The sequence below is a fragment of the Lissotriton vulgaris genome, chromosome 5 (assembly GCF_964263255.1).
Source record: "Lissotriton vulgaris chromosome 5, aLisVul1.2, whole genome shotgun sequence".
Classification (NCBI taxonomy): Eukaryota; Metazoa; Chordata; class Amphibia; order Caudata; family Salamandridae; genus Lissotriton; species Lissotriton vulgaris.
Genome location: NC_141693.1, coordinates 1,192,054,434 through 1,192,077,684, shown reverse-complemented (window position 1 = coordinate 1,192,077,684; position 23,251 = coordinate 1,192,054,434). Strand labels below are relative to the sequence as shown.

General features: G+C 45.1%; 1 protein-coding gene across 1 annotated transcript in view; it reads left to right on the top strand.

Moving 5' to 3' along the window:
• The first annotated feature begins 6,787 nt into the window (after nucleotides 1-6,787).
• LOC147712250 (scavenger receptor cysteine-rich domain-containing protein DMBT1-like) overlaps nucleotides 6,788-23,251 on the top strand; it is a 426,380-nt gene continuing 409,916 nt past the window's right edge. The window contains exon 1 of the mRNA XM_086922980.1: nucleotides 6,788-6,861. Within this exon, the coding sequence (XP_086779106.1) occupies nucleotides 6,801-6,861 (61 nt within the window). The 5' untranslated portion in view covers nucleotides 6,788-6,800. The remainder of the gene's footprint in view (nucleotides 6,862-23,251) is intronic.

Below are 23,251 nucleotides of genomic sequence, written 5' to 3'. Positions count from 1 at the left end.
ACTGGGGACAGCTGCAAGGACAGCTGCAAGCTCAACTGAGCATGTGTGAAGCAGAAAAGGCTAAATATATCTTGTCTCAAGGCAGATTTCAAGAGCAGTTAACAGGAAGGTAGGACAGAGCACATGACCAGCACATGGTGGCACATGGCAAACAAAATGGCTGACAGAAATACAAAATGGATTCCACAAAACAGACAAGATAGTCTCTAAATACAGGATGGCTTCTGCTAATGCTAACCAAATCGCTGCCAAATTTTACAAGAAACAATAGTTTCTAGCTCAAATGGCTGAAACGCTGCTAAAAACGCAGCGACACATGTTGGTGCGCAGTCTACGACCCTCTGCTTGACGGGGTCACCTTCCTGTTGCGTATTCCTAAATTCGGGTGTTAAGCAGTGTTAACAAGTGTAAAAATTACAATATAGTGAAATAATCCTATAATAAAATGTGCTGCATTACGTTTTCTTGACGCCTAATTTAGTGACTCAACTGAATAATTTGTTCCTCTCCTACTTCGTAATTCTAGTGGCTCTGCTTATTGCTCTGCTGCTCCCTTTTTGGTGAGAATGGGAGAATTTTGATTTAACACCTTGACTGCTAAGCAGATTTCCCTCCTGTGCTGAAATTTTCAGAATGCCCTTTTACATGACGAGCTAAGCTCGTCATGAGCACACGAGAGGTGTACCTCATGATGAGCTGAGCTCGTCATGAGCATCGAAGGGGTTAATGTAAAAAGTTGCTAGTAATTATAAATTAACTGAATAATACCTGGGAACGAGAGATGCCCAGTCACATGGTATAGTCACCTAAATGCAGTACAGTAGTAAATCAATAGTCTTTGCACTAAGTAGCAGTGCACTGTTATTTACTGATCTGGTTCATCCTGGGCAAATAATACTCCCTGTGCCTCTACCACTGCTCTGACAAACTGGCAGACAATATGGCACATTGAAACAGGCTTAAAGTGAGAATTGGACACCAAGGGCCTACTTTCGGTGTCTGGCTCAGCTCAAGTGCCTGTTGTAACCTCAAGCCCATAAAGAGCCGAGCATTCATGTGGCTTCTGGTTACCACCCTCCCTCTAACTAGGATGTGGCATAACAGCTAGAGCTGCCGACTTTGGAGCTTGGGTACCAGGTTCAAGTCTCAGCGTCGGGTCAACATCCTGTGATTCTGGGCAAATCACTTAATGTCCCTGTGTCTAAAAAACAAAATGTGTCCTTGTGTAATTTAACCGATGATCATGTAAAGTGCTCCAATACCTCCAGATAAAGCTAGTGGCATATAAATCTGTAACAAATGTGTTTCATTCACTCATTCACGGCTGTTCTAGGGTTCCTACCTGACCGGTTTTCTACTGTCACCACCGGTACTTTAATTTCCCGGCTGGTACAAAAATTAGCACAGACACTAAAAGCCTGCATTTTTAGCACTTATATGTATATACTACAAACAGAAAATAGAAATAGAAAATGCTAGCTCTCAAATGTGTTCTGGGGATGTGTTAATGACCCTGACCAATGATTAAAGTGTAGAAGGGCAGAAAAGTAATTTTACAAATGAATACAACCATACATATGATTTTCTAGCAAGTCCTAGTTAGTATTTTGTCCTTGCATTTCCTGATTCTTAAAACAGCAACAAATATACAGTATGTATCTCTTCAAGTGTGGCAACCCTACTTGCATGTCAATAGTTGAAGGGGGTCCTGAACCTGCATGATGCAGCCCCTCCTGTGCAGCAATCATCCCTCCCAGACACTGACAAACATCTCTTTCACAGCTTAGGAACCCCAATTGCAGACCAAACACAGTTCTCACAGCTAAGGTGCTAGGATTCAATGCACAGGGGAGAACGGGCACATCCTCTGGGCCTCACAGCTATATTCTAATGCTGCCAGGCCCCAGAGAAGTGGCCCCTTCCCCAATTGGGTGTAGAGCGGTCTGGAGGAGTGGGATGGACTCCCTGAAGTCTGCCAGCAGAGGCATCCTGCTGAGCCCCAGCATCGCCCACCACAGCCTGGGGTCTCTCCTCGGCATCAGAAACGTAATATTGGCCCTATTTATACCTGATTGTTCTACTTTTGAGAGTCACTGTGTGCTCTGCGGTAATCTACTTTGGATGCCTGTTTGACTGATCCAAGATATTGTTGTCTGGCATTATTCACACCTGTTCTCTCAGAAATAATGGGAGCCGCTGTTTTAACCGTTGTGTTCTGAAAAATAAATACTTTTGGATGGTCTTTCAATGTTCAAGAATTACTTGGACTGATTGAATTGGATAATTCAAGTAGGTGGCGAAATACACCTCATGGGACTAGTTTGGTCAATTCCGGTTATATTCAATTACCTGACTTTTGAGTAAGCCCTGACAAAGTTACCGTGGCACTAGGGAGGGAACTTGTTGGCTGTGTGCTGGTTTTAAAACAAACAACTTTAATAAAAAAGAAGATTTTTTTGGACTACACCTGTGTTCCTGACTTACTTCAATCAGAGTGCACCTTCCTTCCCTAATTCCTGACAACGCTACGCATGCCTGCGAAGCCCGGTTCAGAGGTGCCCCTCCCTGGGCAACAAAGTGCTGCAGCATAGGTTCAAGGCCCAGTTCAGGGTAGCGCACTGGTAAAAGGCATCATGTTTGTGGTCTCAGTGCAGGTAAGTGATAAGCAGATGGAATAGTCAGCAGGGACACAACTAGACTCAAACTTTGGGGGGAAGCTAAGACTCCCGGCCAAGGCCGGCTCAAGCCCTGGTGGTAGCCATTACAACAGTCTGTTTTGGTACTCGCTTCCCCCATAGCCTCGTTCTCCATGAATTCCCTCAAATCCTATCTCCAATAGTGCAACCCATCTCTCTATAGCCTCTCTCTGAAGAACAATTCATTTTTTATAGTGCTACTTATAGTTCACTCACACTCAGTTCTGTAATCCTCATGGTACACATTCTTTGCAGAAAAGCCAATTAACCCTCTGTGCTACTTTACAATAAGCAAACCCTGCAACTAGAAAAAATTCTGAACTCTCACTAGTATGAAAATTAATCACCAGAGTTATCTTAATATTTGTATTGTTCCTCATACTCATTATACGACGAAAAAAAACTATGTATGTTGTGGGCGTGATACTTCCCACACATTCCAGCAAGCAAAACATGTTAACAGATTTCTTGTAGATGATTTAAGAGAGGGTAGATATCTCCCCTGAGATTTTTTCAAAACTTCTATGATCAAATTGCTGAAATGCTGCTGGCCCTTAGGGGCATTCATGAGATATTCCAGTACGTTCATGGTGCATCAGGGAAGCCTGGCCTTTCCTAGGAGTAGATCTTGATTATCAAATGTTCCACTATAACAAGGTCATTATTTTTCATGGGTGAGCCCCTTTAGCAAAGCAGTGTAGTCAATACGATAGTGGCAGAAATTTACCATGGATACTTCAGCCACAGCCATGGATACCTCTAAAAATTCCCTCCGGTATACAAGAGTCAACATTTTGCCATTGACACCCCCTATAAAATGAGTACAGGAAATCTTATGACAAGAGTTACCTCAAATATCAGTTCCAACATTATGCTATGCATCCACCCCATATGCTACGAATTACGTGCATCATGTCAGTGGCTTCGGCCGGGTGTAGTGACACGAGATCTGTGTCCCTACCTCTGGGTATGACTGGGCTAGCAGTTCTCTCAGTTAGACAGTACGAGGACCCACAGCCAATAATGGTGTCTTAATAGAAGCATGTCAGAGCCTGCGATTTTCCATAGGTAACACCTCCCATCTATATTCTAATGGTGCCCTTGTCCATAATGCAAGAATAACCTTTAGAATGCCAGACCAGCAGCACACTTGCACGCATAACACATATTCTCTCACCCACTCATTCTCACTATATCTCTTGGACTCTTTCGTAATTTTGTACTTTGACACACTGCCACTTACCCTTCCATTAGTCAATCTGCTTTTATTGTATTAGAAACCTTGTCATGCTGCTTCTGCTATACTTGCCTTGCCTTTTAGTGAAGCTTAGGAAAAACGTATTCTTCGTACATTCAAAAGTTGTAATATATTGCCTTGTCAATGTTTGTTACAAGTATAATGTGAATCAAAAGTACGCTTTCTTAAAATAGCTGTACGGGTCTTATATTTGGTTTCACGTGTGGATCAAGCAGTAAGAGTATTGGAAACAAACTAATCAATGTTCTACCATGTAATTTCACAGCATTCAGCTGATCTTATGAAATGCTTGACTTCTTCGCAACCATGGAGTGGTTCAGCAACCTTGGGGTGTTTGAGACCCAACTTACAATGGAAAAAAAACGAATCCCAAAATGAAGCATTGTGGTGAATGGACATCCAGGTTTGGGCAGGTGTCACACGATCTTTAATCTATAACCATACCCTAAAGCCCCAGCCCTTGTCTCCCTTCCCACGCCATCCCACGTTCTCAATCCACCCTCCCATCTTGCACCAGCCCCTTTGTTCCAGATAGTTTTAACTAGGCATCTAAAACTACGGAAAGAGCAGGTGATATGTCTGTGCCTTTTTAGAAATATTTGTAAATTCATGAGAGTTGTGTAATTTTCCATATATGCAGAGTAAGATGTGTGCTCATGTAAATGCTGGGTGATGGGTAACAGTGTGAGAGTGTTCAGCATTAGTGGTGCAGGTCTAGGATGAATAATGTGCCAATGTGAGTGTTGGGTGAGTTGCATGAACGCAAATGTGAGAGGAGCGTTCATGTGAGTGTTAGGTGAGAAGAGTGAGTGCAGGATGGTGTAAGCAGTGTAAATGCAGGGTGAGTGGTGTGTCTGTGTGTGGTGCAGAGTGAGCGGTGAGATTGAATGGTGATCTGTGAGAGTGACATGTGAGTGCATGGTGGGAGGACTTAGTGCTGAGTGAGTGGTGTGTCCCTATGAGTTCTGGCAGACTATTGTCCCTGAGTGCAGGTAGGATTAGCAGAGGGCCTGTATGAATGCTGGCTGAGAGGTTTGTCTGTGTGAGCGCAGGCTGAGAGGAGGAAGTGCAGAGTGAGTGGTGTCATTCCAGGGTGAGTTGCTTGTTTGCAAGGTGTGAGTGCAGGGTGAGGCTGTGCCCATGTGAGTGAAGGGTGAGCTTTGTGAGTGACAGGAGTGCCTAAGTAGGCACACAGTAAGCGATATGGCTGTGTGAGAGTAGGGTGAGAGAATTGACTGAAAGGTGAGTGATGTGATATAAGTTTGGGTGTGGGTGAAAGTGCAGAGTGGGAGGAATGAATGCATGGCGAGTGATGTGCTTATTTGAGTGAGATTGCAGAGTGAGCAGTGAGAGGGGCAGGTGATTGAAGTGTCACATGAGTGCAGGGTGAGTAGTGTGCTCATGCAAGTGCAAGGTGAAAAGCATGAGTGCATGGTTAGTGTTGTGCGTGCAGTGTGATCACTGTGAGTGCAGGGTGAGCGATGTGCTCATGTGACTGCAGGGTAAGTGGAGGGAAAGCAGTGTGAGTTCATGGCAAGGGGCAGAAGTGCAGTGTGGTCGCTGTGAGTGCACAATGAGTGATGTGATCTTGTGAGCGCAGGGTAAGAGGAGGATAAACAGTGTGAGTGCAGAGTTACAGCTACAGTGCAATGTTATTGCTGTGAGTGTGGGGTGCGCTGTAAAAGTGAGTGGAGTGTCATGTGTATGCAATGCAGGGTGAGTGGTATGCTTGTGTGAGTGCAGGATAGGGATAGGGTGAATGGTGTGAGTGCATTGTGAGCAGTATGAGTGCAGTGTGATCGCTGTGAGTCCAGGGTGAACATGAAAGTGAAGGATGAGCGGTGATGAGGGACACCTGGAGTAATTCAGCATTGTATTGACGGCTGGAATAGGGTTTCAGATAAGTTAAACTATTGCTATTATGGCATCAATCAGTGATGGTAGATGGAGGAAATAAATAATTTTCTGATCCTGCAACAAACTTTCGGTCTCCTGATTGGGTTGCCAGATGATCGGATTTATACAGGCACCACCAGTATTTCGATGCCACAGTCAGTGCAAAAATAAGCAACATCACATAAAGTGGGTCTTTCTAGCACTTATTTTTACATACTTCAAAAATCAAATATAAATAGTACTTTTAAATGTGTTCTAGGGCTGCATGAATAATCCATAACTAATAATTAAAGATACAAAGACAGAAAAGTCATATTACAAAAGAATACATATTATTTTATTTACCGCCCTATTTAATGTCAAGGTGAGGCTTTTGCAGAATATTTAAACAACAGCAAATGGCTGGTAATTTTATCTTGGGAAAAGTGGCAACCTTACTTCCGAGATGCCTTTTTTACGAAATGTACTATTCTCCCACTGTGGCAGTAAAAATAAAGTACAAATGTAAGGAATAGGCAGAGTGCGGACCCAGGGGGTACTGGAACCAGTGAAAAGACACGATTCCTCGTTAACCAGTTCTCAAAGGCATGTCAATGGTCTTTTAAAGACCTGTAAAAAGCGAGGGTGTGGCGGAGGTAAGACTCCAGCACTGCCCAGCCGAGCCCACAGCAGCTCAAGCTGCAGCAGCCCAGGCTGAGTCACATGCCCTGTAGGTGGGGGAGGCGTTTTGTGGCTTTTAAACTATTACAGCGGGGCTTGAAAACTAGAAAGCGTTATGCCCTGGGGATTTCTTTGCTGTGAATGAACAGAGTCATATTGTCTCTCAACTCGACAATGCTGAAAATGAGAGAGGTGAGATCAAGTTGGTAGGCACGCCTTCAGTGAAACCTATATAGCTAGATGCAGAGTTCATTTATCAATTTTAGCTTAAGTGAAGGAGTGGAAAGAAAATGGGTTACCAGTGGACGTTTGTGTGCGTGCTCCTGAGTGCCGGCCTTCTGCAATGGGCAGGTGAGTACGCCTACGCACGTCCATTAACTGATAAAGCAAGATGGTGGGGGGGATGGGGGCGGAAGAAAGACTGAGAGAGCAACCATAATAAAGAGCCATAAAGTGTGCGCATGCCTGCGTGCCTCCATGCCCACGCTCTCTCTGTGGAGAAGCTGAAATATCAGCAGTGCACAAAATGGGCAGTAGCACGACAATCCCTCCTCTCTGAAAGAACAGGTACATCATGGGCCACAGCAATGAAAGATCCACACTCACGCAAACAACAGCACAGCAGCAGTCACTGTTTCTCCAACTGATATAGAACTGGAAGAGACCGAACCCAGCAGAACACTCATTTCAAGCACAGGCATTTAAGAACATCTGTGAAAGCACAAAAGACTTAACTTGAACCAAAACAACATTTAATGGGCATTAGTAGCTGAAGTTCAACTCACTCTACCGGGTAGTGTATGAGCATGTTTTTGCAACCTCTCCTCGCGCATATAGCACCAGGTGCAAATACTATTATTAGGACTCCGAGTTGTATGGTATTCATTTTTTTTACATTTCGATCTTTATTTATCCATATTTATTGTTTGGCCATCATATTGGTATTTATCCATATTTATTTTGTGTTTTGAGAAAAAGTGGAGGAGTAAAATGGTATATTTCCACATTTATTTAACTAATAAACATATGCTCATACTTTGATGCCTGTCACCTTTCAGTACCTTATTAATCTAAATATAGCAAAACAATACACCCACAGATAAATATCCGTATTTTACTACAAATATATTTTAACGTGCTTTTATTTGGGGAAATCTCAACCTCTGTTTTAACTCCCCATGCATTATATCTGCTCATCTGCTTTCCTGGAATTCACGAAAGACAGCATGGAGAGTCATTCACAAGAAGCACATTTTTATGCTTTTAAAAATATATACAGAGAAGAAACATGTTTTGTCCATATTTATCTGTAATAATCAGTAAAAAGGAAAACTGGAAGCCTTCATTATTATTGTTATGTGTTGTTATTATATGCATACAAACAGTAAGTGTCTTTATTAGCCAAACAAGCAGATTACATGACATTTGTGAGAAAATAGATCTAGATTTCCTCTGCACCCACAACAGAAGTAAAAATTATTCCCACACATAGAAAAAGTGCAATTTGTGCAGTGGCTGTGAAAACCTCCCTCATGCAGCAGAACAGGAATAACATGCCCAGAAACAGTTGGAGATTTCCTGTCACAGTGAATACATCAACCACAAGTAGACACCCTGAAACTTCCATAGCACACATACAATGTGCAGTATCGACAGCAGCAGTACATGTGTCCATCGCACAGAGAGTAGTGCGTGCTCTCAGTAGTGGCCACTTGTATTGCAAAGTGGTGGGGCGGGGATGGGGGAACACAAGCAAAAAGAACTATAAATGTGAATATATATACAGATATATATATATTATTTTCAATAAATAAAAACAATGATTAAAGTAACGTTATAGTTATGTGACTGATAACATTAAAGTTTTCAACTCGAAAAACATAGAAATTCACCAGTTATAGTCCCTGTAACCTTGGTTTTATTAATTGAAAAAAAAAAATATATATATATGTATATATATATATATATATACATATATATATTCACTGAAAAAACCATAGGTTTTAGGCCATATATAGTTAGGGATTAGCATTTACAAAACCTTATTTTACTCGCACAAAACCATAGAAATTCGCATATATAGTTAGATGCAATAACTATATATCGCGCACCCGCAACCCACTGCTGATGATGTCACATATTACATCATTCATGACATGGTCAGTGACATCACTGATGACATCACTGATGACATCTCAAATGACATCACTGATGACATCACTGATGACAACATCCAGTGACTGTATGTTTCTGTAAAATTAAAATATGTCTTACATATTGAAGAATGAGTGGATGTATAAGTGTCTGGATGAAGGATTTAGTAGGTGCGTGACTGAGTGAGTGAATAAATGTGTCTTACTGAATGCATGGATTAGTGACTAAACTGTCTGAAAGTGTGCATCAATATGTCTGTTGTTGTGCAAACTGCTGCATGGTTTGATCAGTAGCTATATGAGTGGCTATATGGGTTATTGATTGGTTGCCCAAGTATTTGTATGGAAGACTGAGTGTGTGTGTGGCTGGCTGGGAGGTGTGTGACTCTGTGCACATCAATGTGTACTTGTATCAGTAATTGTATAAGAGAGTAAGTATGTGTTAGTATATGTTTGAATAAATAAGGTGTTCTGTGTTTAACTGTATAGATGAGGAAATCGAAGTGTGATTGATTATTTACAGGACTGACTAGGTGTGTGAGTAACTCTATGGATGAGTGACAGTGTTTGAGTGTCTGCATAGGTGTATGAGTGCATATGATAGTGTTGTAATAATGAGTGACTGTTAGAAACGGGACCCTGGCCGGCCAAGACTCGCGTCGAGGTCAGTCAGGGATCACCATTTCTAAAGTCAGGGCAAGGGAGTCACACACCAAGGCAACCCCCACTCGCCCTCTAGGTAGCGTGGCGCGAGCAGTCTAGGCTAAACTTGGAGGCGGTATGAGTTAAGTATTTGCGCACGCACCCCAGCAACAACACCCAAGGCCCACCACAAAGAAAAGACTCCACACAAGGTTATATAAAAAATAGCCTTTGTATTATAATAAACAAAACACATTAGATAACACACGCAAACTGTACAATGTGCCAGAGGCACGGGCAGAATTTACAAGGGGGATTATTTACAGGACAGGGCCACATGGACCTCTGTCAGGGGTAGGCACTTGTTAGAAAATAATACTGGTAGATATACACTTATGTCGTAAACATAGAATGAGTAGCACCAAAATTATAAATGCAACACACATCCAGTAATCACTGGAACAGTAAGGACCTCCTACGCAACCCTAACACACTGTAGGTGAATCACGCAGGTAACTAGGACCTAAGGAAGGAATACCAACACCTAAGCAGTTCACTCTTAGCAAAGGGAAGGAAACCTAAACATAAAATGAACCATCAACAATCTACTATGCAGGTCACATCTAGCATAATGGATAAACATGAAATACCTAATCAGGTCACTTTTAGAAAAGGTAAGCGGAATCAGCAATTCACTATGCGGGTCACATTTAGCATAATGGATAAACATAAACAATCCTCTCTGCAGGTCACGTTTAGCAAAAGGGGATAACCATAAGAATACCTAGTCAGGTTACTTTTAGAAAAGGTACAGGTTAGAACACATGCGCAAGAATCACATCATCAAGTACATTACAATGCGCAGGGTGCACATAGCACAACACTCCAAAAGGGTCCCTCAGGCCAACTGGCCTCGAAAGGGGCGGAATGCCCTGAGTCTCAGTGTCAGGGAAGCTGCGCAGGCAGCACAGCACACAAACCTAAACGTGGCAACTGTCCACTAAGTGCTGGACAGTTGTTAAATAGAAATGCACAACGTTGGAGCCAGGAGGGCTCAAGAACAAGGTGGGGAGACACAGTGTGGGAGCCTCGGGGCTACAACCAGCTGACTGCCTGTGTCCCCCAAGAGCCTCTCTCAGGGCTCTACAACAATCCAAAATGGCACTTTAAAAACTCAGTGCTCTAAAACGCTGTGGGCTGGAGCCTCGCTAGGCTCAAAGAACAAATGTGGCCAATGAGCCTCTCAGGGCTCGTAAAACAATTGCCCCCTCGAGCCTCGGGGCTCGTCAACAAATGCGGCCGTCGTTGGAGCCTCGCCGGGCTCAGAACACACAACTTGCCCCCAGGAGCCTCGTGGCTCCCAAACAGCTACAAGCGCGAGGTCGCGCTATGGGGGAGGGGCGGACACCGGCAATGTGTCCCGCGGCCCCTCTCCCTCCTTTCAGGCACTCACCGGGTCTCTGGGGCTGGAGGCGTCTCCTCGGCGGCCGGCGCGAGGCTCTCCTTCACTCGGGGAGCCTCGAGGACAGAGCCGGCTGCTCCTCTCGCCTCCCGCCTGGCCTTGTCTCCTTTCCCTTCGCCTGACTTCCGCCGGGGCCGCCAATGGCAGCGCGGCCCTGGGGGTCAGGAGGCGGGACTTCCGGGTCGCTCTAGGCAGCGGCCCGGCAACAGCTTTCAGGGCTCCCGGGCTGCGGCGGTGAACACGGGGCAATGCCGGGTGGGCACCGGCTCGAAATAAAATCAGCACAACGGGGCAATGCCGGGTGGCACCGGCCTTTAAAATAAAGATAAAGCGAGGTGGGCACTCGCTACTGCCGAAAATCGGCGAAAGGGGTCCCAATGCCGGGTGGGCACCGGCAATGCAAAATACAGCGCTCCCAAGCGCTTAGGGACTCCAGAAAGCGCGCCTAGCGCTAGAAATATCAGCAAAGCGCTGGGGCACAAGGAAAGCGCTCCTAGCGCTACAAATCAAAATCAGGGTGCCTTCAGGCACAGGAAAGCTCCAGCAGAGTCTGGAGGCAGGCAGAGGGGCAAGGCAGGGCCAGAGCCAGCACACTGGGTCTCCAGGCAGGGAGACAGCCAAGTGGCGGTCCTCTTGGCCCCAGCAGCAGCAGCAGCACCCTCTGGCAAGATCCTAGGCAGAACCAAGAACAGGACCAAGTGTATGGGGACACAGCCCCTTCTTATACAGCAAATTCCTTTGTCTCATGGTGCAGGGTGGGGGAGAAACCAGTTGCAGCTGGTTCTGAAGTACTCTGTTTACCCCAACCACCCTCTCTATTCACTGGCAGGGCTAGGGCCATCAGTCGCACTACAGGGGGTGGAGCCAGCATTGTCCGGGGAAAGTCCAGGCCCAGCAGGGACCAGGTGCACTCCTCCCAAGCCATCAAGCATGCTGATCTCACACTCACCACCGGGCAGACCCATCCAGCCTTCCTGGAGCCAGGCTCACCAGCCAGCTCCAGCCAATCACACTGCAGGCATATTTTCCATTAATATGCCAAGTACTAGAAATGGCATTTCTACACATGCCACATTCACGCAACATACATCATTGCGAAGCATTCATTCCCACGAACACGCACATACCAAACTCGAGCATGCACTCCCCACACATCAGGAATTACTAGGGACACAGACATTCCCCATGCATCCCTATGGGAGAGCAGGCCAGCCTAACTACATGCACGCACTTTACTCTGGGACACAGAGAAAAAGTGCGCACAGACCAGAAAATCATCCACGCATATCACAGATTAAAATCAAAAAGATTAGGGGTGAACCTGCCTTAAGGGCCAAGTCCAACAGTGACTGTATGTATGAGTGATTGTATGGGTGAATGAGTGAATGTGTGTGTAGACGTAGGAATCAGTGAGTGCGTATGTAGTAACTGGTATTGGTGTGTCAGTGGTTCAAAAAATGAAACTCTGTATTTAACACTGGGTGTAACAGAGGTTATTTTAGAGTGTGAGGAGGTGCATTGTATTATCACATCAATTATATCATCAGTGACGTGATTATTGATGTCAAATGAGATGTCATCAGTGATGTGATCAGTGATGTCAATTGAGATGTCATCAGTGATGTCATCAGTAATGTCATTTGAGATATCATCAGTGATGTCATCAGTGATGTCATTTGAGATGTCATCAGTGATGTCATCAGTGATGTCATTTGAGATGTCATCAGTGATGTCATCAGTGATGTCACTGACCATGTCATGAATGATGTAATATGTGACATCATCAGCAGTGGATTCCGGGTGCACGATATATAGTTATTGCATCTAACTATATATGCGAATTTCTATGGTTTTGTGCGAGTAAAATAAGGTTTTGTAAATGCTAATCCCTAACTATATATGGCCTAAAACCTATGGTTTTTTCAGTGAATTTTCAAGGTTTTGTAAATGCTAATTCCTAACTATATATATGGTCTATAACCTATGGTTTTGTTCAGTGAATTTCAATGGTTTTTTAATAGCAAAATATCAAAAGCTGTCAAATGTGAAGTACGTGATAGGTAAAAACATTTTCGTGTTTATGCACGCTGATGTGCTTTGAACGCTGCCCCCCCCCTCTTTTCTCTTAGTAGTACTCTCTCTTTGCAGATAGTGAAGGGTAGTTAACGCAGGCCTTTGCCCCCGTTGTAATCCGTCGTGCCTGCTTGTCTCTCCATTTGATTGATTGTTATCCAAGCATTTACTGTTTTAGAATTGATTCTCTTTGGTTCATTCTCTATTTACAAACAAGCACAGAGTCGCAATACTCTGTTTAGTCTTTGCAGATAGTGAAAAATCGTGAAAAAAAACAAAAGTAATAGAGCAAAATCAGTAGGCCACTAATGGGATCTCTTTTTGACCTCGCTAAAATAGAAACATTAGGAACAACCCTTCATGAGAAATACGAAACTAGTGAGATGAACTGAGCTCCACACCATGATGGGTGCAAGACAGCTCGGCTCCGCCACCCACCCCGCCCAAAATAACGATAAACTCTATGCAAATATTATAAATATATACAACACACCAGCAAAGTAACAGGGTAAAACATTTTATTAAATAACTATTTACATAACTATTTTATACTTTTTGTTGCCTGATCCGGCTAGCTCAATCGATCGAGCATGAAACTCATGCACTCTGATAGCAAGCGTTGCTGCTGATGCTATGCAGACAAAAACTGGTTTTCAGTTTACACGTTCTTCAAGATTTTTCCATCCAAGGCTGGTTGAGAGTTTGTAGAACGATGGCTTCATATTTTCAACATACGGTGTGGTGGCGCGGACTGGGAGGGGGCGCTTGGCTCCTGCCCCCTCCCCAAGTCGTGTTGCCCTGGTGTGGCCTAAGATCACCCCCGACATAGGCGGCCGGCTCCCGGGGTCCGGTGGAACTTTTTGCCTTTTGATGACTCCTCCATTCTGGACCTTGTCCCACAATCCGTTTGACCTGAAGACACGCTGTAGTGGGGCGCCCCTTTACCGTTTCAGTTGCCATTTCGTCCGCTTTTGCTACACTGTGCCTCTTCCGCCATTCAGGTGTTTACCGCCCGCTCTTGCGACTACAGCGTCTCGCTCACCATGTAGTTGAGTTGCTCCCGCTCTTGCGATGCAGCGATAGGCGGCTGCCACAGGACTCTCAAAATGGCGGCCGGCTCTTCAGATTTGGGCGTGGTCCACTAAAATGGCCCTGGGACACCTTGGAACTCGGACGCTTGTCTGCTAGGGCTTGCGCCCCATTCTCGAAAGCGTCCCCTCAGCCTTGAAGATTCTACAAAAGTCTTGGGGGCCCCCGACTCCCGCAGGCTTCTGGTGGGGAGCGGCTGCAATGATTGCTCGTGGAATGGCCACGACTGAGCTACGAGACGGTGGTGCTCTCATGCTGACGTCAGCTTCAGTCTGAAACATCCAGAAACACTGTAGACTACCAATTCGATCAGTTCCGGAAGCGCCCCAACGTGACCCGGAAGAGAAGAACTTGCCCTCCCCTCTTTGACTGATGGTTCTTGTTGCCTGTCCCTTCTGTTGTCATTTAACAGAACTTTTTAGACTGCTGAAAGGGGTTGTGTTCCGACCGCTGGTTGGTGGAGACATTTTGACTATATTCTGGACCTACGTTGTCGCGTAATGCGTTATATGACACGCCGCGTTAGCGCACCCGGAAGTGCTCCGGTGCGCGAAGCGCAGCTTCCCGGAAGCGATCCGGGGCGCGGCGCGCAGCGCGTAACGTAAGCATAACAGGTCATGTGACTTGTTATTAAAACTTTTCATTGGTTCATTTTACTTTTGTTATTCTAATGATGAAAGGCTTGGTCATATGACCTAAAAATTACGCTTTTTATTGCTTTCGAACATTATTTTTTCCTAAACATATATGTTATAATGTTCCAGGCTAATGTACTTTCCCGGAAAATTTACAACTGTCCTGCAAGTAAAATATATTCCTTTTTCTAGAAAAAGGGCGTTTCTTCGTCCCATGACGGAGCCGTTGAGCAAAAGAGGCTCGGCCTGCTGTCTTAGTCGCCGATACGCCTGAATATCAGATTCTTATCGATCACTTTATGTTGCAGGAGTAGAAAACACAACAGCCCTTGACCATTTATCTTTACTGCGTTCCTGCGTATTATACCTTTTATCCGTCATGTAATTGGACTGCTTTATTTCACTTGCCTTTTACTGATTCGAAAACAGTGACTAAAATTAAAAACTTTACCAATGTAAATACAACTACCATGTTTTGTTTTAAAAACCTTTATTGTGAAAATGTCAGTATACAAATACGAGCCTATAACCACGTGGGCCGGCCACGGAGCAAACTGGAATCGTATATGATGAGGAGACATTTACACTGTAGAGGAACGTAACGAGCGGGCCATTAGGTTGCAAGAACTAAGGTGTCTAACAGTTGCGGAATCGGTGGACGTACATTTTGTAATTAAAATACGACAGGGCCACTTACAATAAAATTATCTAGATATACTTTTGCAGGCAAGTACCATGGGTGACGTTAATTCGAACTTTCAATAGTACAGTAATCAATAACACATCAGAACTTAATATCAATAGGGATGTCGAAATATTCAATCAATTCTCGTCCCCGCCCGCCATGTGCTTCAAAACTGCATACGTATCTCGTGATATCAAGGTTGGGCAACCAGTACACAACAAGGAGTTACGAGTCCCATTTATACCGGCGCCATTTTGGGCGAGGCCGGGCAGGTCCAGGATATAGTCAAAATGTCTCCACCAACCAGCGGTCGGACCAGAACCCCTTTCGGCAGTCAAAAAAGGTTCAGTTAAATGACAACAGAAGAGATAGGCAACAAGAACCATCAGTCAAAAGAGGGGAGAGCAAGATCTGAAGCCATTGTTCTACAAACTCTCAACCAGCCTTGGATGGAAAAATCCTGAAGAATTTACAAACTGAAAACCAGTTTTTGTCTGTATAGCATCAGCAGCAACGCTTGAGTCAGCTTTGTGTGAAGCCGCCATTTTGATTCAATCAATAGCGTCACCCTGCACACATTCAGGGACCTGGTCGTGTCTTCAGGTCAAACGGATTGTGGGACAAGATGCAGAAAGGAAAAGGAAAAAAGTTCCGCCGGACCCCGGGAGCCGGCCGCCTATGTCATGGGCGATCTTTGGCCACACCAGGGCAATAGTGAAACTGCAGCAGGTGCAAATAAGCTTCAGACTGCGTTACAAGCACTGCTCAGAACTCTCAACTATGACACCACCTCGGTGCCATCTGGATCTTGGCGCCTTGTGCTGGTTCCGGCCTATTCACACATCGGTCCGCTACTGACACCACCTCACAGGCCAACGGGGCACCCCACGCCGACTTTCGGCGCAGCATTGTAGGATGGCCACACCAGTGCGGCAACTTGCTGGACACCACCTCGGTGCCATCCAGATCTCGGCGCGTTGTGCTGCCTTCGGCCTACTGTAGCTGCAAGTGCGGACGCAACTCAGCTGGATAGCGAGTGAAACACCAAGGGACGCCCCACTGCAGCCGAGGAACCTCCATCTTGGGGGCGACGCACAGCATCACATTGCTTTCCAATGCAGTCAGATCCTCAAACAGCCCCCACTGACTGACGCGACCTCACAGGCCAACGGGGCGCCCCACGCCGACTTTCGGCGCAGCATTGTAGGATGGCCACACCAGTGCGGCAACTTGCTGGACACCACCTCGGCGCCATCCGGATCTTGGCGCGTTGTGCTGCCTTCGGCCTATTCGCACATCGGTCCGCTACAGACGCCGCCTCACGTGCCAACGGATTTTCTACGCTTTTTATAGCCCTATGCCGCATAACAGGTCATGTGACTTGTTTATAAAACTTTTCATTGGTTCATTTTACTTTTGGTTTCCTAATGATGGAAGGCTTGATCATATGACCTAAAAATAACACTTTTCATTGGATTAAAACATTTTTTTTTCCCAAACGATGAAAGCCCCACCTTGTTTCTGGATGTTTCAGACTGAAGCTGGCGTCAGCATGAGAGCACCACCATCTCGTGGCTCCGTCGTGGTCATTCCGCGAGCAATCATGGCAGCCGCTCCCCACCGGAAGCCTGCAGTCGGGGGCCCCCAAGACTTTTGTAGAATCTTCAAGGCTCAGGGGACGCTTTCGAGAATGGGGTCCAAGACCTAGCAGACAAGCGTCCGAGTTCCAAGGTGTCCCAGGGCCATTTTAGTGGACCAGGCCCAAATCCGAAGAGCCGTCCGCCATTTTAAGAGTCCTGTGGCAGCCGCCTATCGCTGCACCGCAAGAGTGGGCGCAACTCAACTACATGGTGAGCGAGACGCTGTAGCCGCAAGAGCGGGCGATAAACAGCTGAATGGCGGATGAGGCACAGTGTAGCAAAAGCGGGCGGAATGGCAACTGAAACGGTAAAGGGGCGCCCCACTACAGCAGACGAGCCTCCACCTGGGGAGGCCCGTTCACGCCGCCTCCACCCCCCCACACCCCCGGGGTGCCCCACGGCCGTTTTTCGGAGCAGCATTGTAGGATACCAAAACCAGTGCGGCAACTTACTGGACATCACCTGGGTGCCATCCACATCTCAGCGCGTTCTGCTGCCTTGGGACTATTCGCACAACAGACCGCTACTGACGAGGCCTCCCCCCGCACCCCCCGGGACGCCCCACGCCATTTTTCGGAGCTGCATTGTAGGATACCAAAAACCAGTGCGGCACCCAGGTAACATCACCTGGGTGCCGTCCAGAACTCAGCACGTTGTGCTGCCTTGGGACTATTCGCACAAAACACAGCTACTGACCATTGTTGCTTCTTTTTTCAAAAAAATGTTTAAATGTATTTACTGTTTTTGTTGTGTTGTATATAATTATAAGTTATTAAAGTGTTATAATCCTACTACTTTGTTGGAGTGCTATATATTTTTAATGTGACACATAATTGTAAAAACTTTGATGTACAAAGAGGCATCCCTGGAATCTTCCGCTTCAGGCTCGGACCCACACAGCCTCACAGTGAGAATCCCCTCCCCAAGCACAATACAGGATGGTTATCAGATAGTAGGAACGCGTGTGGTGTGACGGATCTCATCGGGTGGGGGCCTTGATCTACTGTAACTCCTTTGAAGAGGAGTGATTCTCTACAGCTGGGGCCATAAACTACATCTGCAGGGCTAGGTGATAGCCTGGGACCGGCCTGGACAATCGGACACAGAGGAAGAGGAGTGTCAGAGGGTGCGGTAGTGAATAGGGTGAAAGGGAGGTGTCGGGCGGGCACAGGGTGTGATTCTCAGAGAAGAACAGCGCAGATGGGAGGAGGTTTCTGGCCCATGCATGAGAGAGAGAGCGGGGGTGACCAGTGCGTGGGGGAGGTGCTTGCGAGGGTGGGGAACCATGCTGAGGATCGGCGGCGTGCAGAGAGTGGGTCTGGTCAAGGCATCTAAAATGGCTGCCGTGCACGACAAAAGTGAGGCATTGGAAAAAAAGCATGATGGCGCACACAATGTTTATCAATACGGATTAATTTATAACAATTATTTTTAACAATAAATTTACTCGCAGTGTCAAAATGGCGATCAACACTTCCTAATTTCCTTCGAATCGAACGTTAACAGAAGTCAAGCGGCAAAAAAAAAAAAACGCTCACGCGCAACCGCTGGAAGACAAGTATCAACATATATGAGCCTCCTCAACCACCCTCAGAAAACATAGGGGGTCAGGATACGTCTCCCATACCCCCTTATACCCAATACTCACATTGCTTTTCCTCCATCTAGTAATTTAATTAAATCGAAACACAAAATGGCGAATTCACGATTCGCTAACAGTTTGCGACCCGGTTCGCAAACCGAGAAGCGCTTCTACCGCGAAAAATCAAATTTTTATTATTTGCCCCACGGGACCCTTCAATAACCCCAACATCATTCCTAGAGGGTTAAGAGGGGTCTACCTTGCCCCCTTTCATTAAATTCCCCCTTCGTTTTTCTCCTCCTCTTGTCTCTCGATCCTACCGAGAGACAAGATGGCGGCCGCACCGGACTGTTTAGAATGTTGACAGACACCGGAGAGCCGATCAGCTTCGCTACGCAAAGCTCCGTTACGCGAAAAGTACGCGTTCTGGAGCGCTATCTGGGACGCTGTCACAGATATATCTGTTTTTTTAAACGTTAATTTCTCAAAATCCACTGGAGCACATATATTGAGACCCAGCAAAGGCACATTGGGCTAACAGTCCGTTTAATTTTGCAAAGTTTCGTGTAAATCCATACAGCCGTTCGAGCTAAAAGTGAGGCCAAAGGCCCTATGGAAAAATGAATGGGAAAAACGCGTTTTGGGACCCCCCCTTTTTTCTCGGCCCCCCCTTGACGGAACCCCCCCAAACTTTCAGGGGCTTCTCAGAAACAAACTGTGCCATTTTCCTGAAAGTTTCAGCCGATTCCGTTCACAAACGCCAAAGATATTAGACATAGAAATTTCAAAAGTTCCATAGAGAAAAAATCCTAACTATATATACCTACTGGCTATCTGGCTATATATATATATATATATATATATATATATATATATATATATATATATATATATATATATATATATATATATATATACATACACACACATACTCATATTTATACACACACACACACACACACACACACACACACATATATATATATATATATATATATATATATATATATATATATATATATATATAGATATATGTGTGTGTGTGTGTATGTTCACTGAAAAAAAACAAGATTACAGTGACATTATAGTTAGGTTCAGATTTCACTCACACATAACCATAGAAATTAGGCACTTATAGTTATACTTATCTCAAGTAACTATAACTTGTGCCCTAAGGTAACTATAACTCGCACCCCCACCATGCACAGTTCTCTCATCATTAATTTCACTGCAAATGTTGCAGTGATATTATCAGTGATGCCATAGAAGATGTCATGACTGATGTAATATGTAGGGTAATTAGCAGTGCATTGTGAGGGCGCTAGTTATAGTTACTTTAGGGCATGAATTTTAGTTACTTGTGATAAGTAGAACTACAACTGCTAAATTTCAATGTTTTTGTGTATAAAATCTGAACCTAACCATAATGACCCTGTAACCCAGCAAGAAATGCTGCTCCCTGTGGGCGGGAGCAATATTTGTATCTGTTCCCCTACCCGCTTGATTGCAGACAGGAAAACAGATAAAAAAATCAGTTCCTTGCTGGCAGGAACATTTTTCATGCTTCTTTCCGATGGTGGCGGACCTAGGCCCTGATGATGCAAAATGGACTGCCATAGTCACAGTGGTGATCTATGAACCGCCAGACTGGCAGTTCACCTGCTGTATTACGACTTGGGCGGTTGGACCTCTACAAGACAACTACAACTGCCTGGGATCCAGGATCCTGTGGCGGTTGCACAGCGGTCAGAGGAAGTAATGTGCTGGTGGTGACGCTGCAACACTGCCTATCATATTCCTCACTGCCCTCCTTTTCATGGTGGTGAGCCTGACATGAACAGGGTGGTTGGTGGGGAGCTAACTGGGCCCTAACAGGGCCCTTGCCATTCCTAGGCGAGGTGGTGCATGCAGGGGTGGCCCCATGTACATTTGCACATCCAGCTTTGAAATTGCTCACACCAAGTCGAGAGAAAACATAGGTTTCACAGCCCACACCAGTGTGGGCAGTGAAACAGCTTTGTCCCAGAGGTGGGTACCCTGGAATATAGCTGGAGCAGGCCCTGAGGGTTGTAGTCCGCATGGCCATTAATGGCTCAGGGATGGGGCAGTGCAGCCCCCTCCCATTTCACTGCACAGCTGGGCACCGGGGGTTCGGGTCCATTGGGCCAAATGTGGCCTAGGGAGGGGGGCCACATGCGCCCCTCTCACCTATCTAACATAAAATTAATAGCCCCAGGACCTGGCTCATCCAGGGGCTTCCCTCCCCCTTTTTATCTAGGACAGACCCCAAAGGTTGACTGTCCCCAGGACTGAAATAGCCCAGGAGGGAGGCTGTGTGCACCTCTCCACTTCACATGTGATGCTGGGGCCCGGAGGGGCGTTCCCTTGGCTGAAATCAGCTCAGGAGGGGGGCCAAATGCCTCCCTTATAATTATGTAACATTTTCATTTTACATTCATGTGTTAGTTTAATAAGACTTGAATTTGTAGTATGTTGTTGCTCTCCAGAGATTTAGAATTGTATTACTAGAGAAAATCGAGCACTCTTAAAACCCTTTGAGAAAGGATTCTGAGAAGCCAAAATGCATCGGTACTGAGCACAATTAAAAGGACTAAATAACCTTGACTGGTGGGCTGCTTTTTATTTGCTGTGGATTGCGTGGGACAACAGTATTGTATGTATCAATACATATCTATCTATCTATCTATCTATCTATCTATCTATCTATCTATCTATCTATCTATCTATCTATCTATCTATCTATCTATCTATCTATCTATCTATCTATCTATCTATCTATCTATCTATCTATCTATCTATCTATCTATCTATCTATATATCCTAATTTACCAAGTAAGTAGTAAATCTGTCCCAATAAAAGGATTCCTTGAATGGGTGGAAACGTACTATTTTTTGGAATTCACAAACATCGGCAGTAGTACATTTGCAATGGTGCGCCAGTCTTAAGTTTTCAAGCATACTACTGGCAATCAGACACCCAAAAAGGGATGGAATGTATGCGTGGAAATAGTCTAACCAGTGGCAATCACCCACTGTACCACTGTAGACAGAGACCCACATAACGCTAAGCAGTACTGACCCTGTTAATCATGACAACACACAATTTCGATTTTGATCATCTCACCCCTCCATCACGCAGCTTACTGCTTTTTCAGTAAAATAAAATGAGTATTACAACTCCTGAATATCAATGACTAAGCTATGCTTCTGCTCACCATACAACTGGTTGCATTCTTTACTCCTTCAACTTTTTCAAGTGCAATATTGCTGGTGCTTTATGTCTACAGTGACAATCTCACACACTTTCTAGAGTACTTGGGCAGTGCAGAAATGTTAAGCTCCAAATATCTTTAACATTCATTCTGGCAATTCATTTGAATCCTACGTGGTGTTGTGTTGAAACGTTTAAGGAACCTAATGATTCACCTATCTTCCGTAGAGTACATTGGCCACCTCCCACTGCACTGCACTCAGAGTTTGGCAACACTAGAATCTGTCACTATTCACTCTTCCAGGAGCTGGAGCTCTCTCAAAATAAGTATAAGAGATGACCTAGCTATGGTTAAAAGATCTTTTCTGGGGTTCCATAGTTGAAGGTTCTTCAAGACAACTGGTGGTAAGAGCTCATTCTCAATCTTCAGCCAAGAACTAACTGCATCACACATGCCTCCCATTAGACATCAGCCAGCCTTTTGAGATGCCAGCACAGACTCACTGCAGTCTTGATGTCACTAGAATCTTCACGCCATGACAACACTGAAATCCCACTGAGATGCAGAAACTACAACACAAAGCCTTAGTTAACTGCACTCCTAAAGAAACTCAGTTGGACATCAGCTCTGAAATGATACTTGGACCTTGGTGAAAACGAGTATTGTTTTGCCTCAGCTTTATCTAGTGCAAATCCGACCCAAAGGTATTGGAGGGATTTATATGAGCACATGGGGAGATTAAGGGATTTGCCCAGATTTACAAGCTGTTGAGCCACCGCTGAGACTTGAACCTGATCACCCAGTACCAAAGTCTGAAGCTCTGGCTATCCTCTCCCCTTTATTCCAGTGGCTACACTACCCTTACTGCTGACAGGAAAGTTCGAAACCCAATGGTACAACCATGAACCTTGGAGAGCTAAAGCATCAGTCAGTGCTCACCACTCTCCAATACTTGGTAGAGATCTTGTACATACATTTCTCAATCCAATTTATCCTAATGTGTATATCTTAATGCTGCCATACAGAAGAAAAGGGATAATCTCATGTTCCATATGTGAAAATGCAGCTACTCCATAAAAGCTGATACTCTCTATGTATGTGATGTGTCATATGAAGTAAATCTAGGCATCGTTCTGAGGTATGGGAATAATTGCATAGCTTCTCTCAGTCCATTTAATGCAGTGGATCCCAAAGGATATCAACTATTTGCACTCCAACTCTGTAATGGATCTTTACACGCCCCATATGACAACACTGCATACAGAACTTATAGCATAAACCCCTTGTTAAATGCACTCCTAAAGAAACACAGTCAGACATCAGCTCTGAAAACATGTTTAGACCCTGGATGGGCATAACATTTAGGAACTGACCTTGGCGGCTGGTTCCATGCTGTGTAGACCATACGTGTACTCAAAGTGGCGCAGCACGTTTTTTGGAATCCATATGTTGGCACCTGGGTCAGAGAGTGGACGTGCCATTCATCTCTTTGCTCCACTTGGGAACCCTGTGAGAATTCCTTTGTGCATCTAAGTGTGCCATTCTGT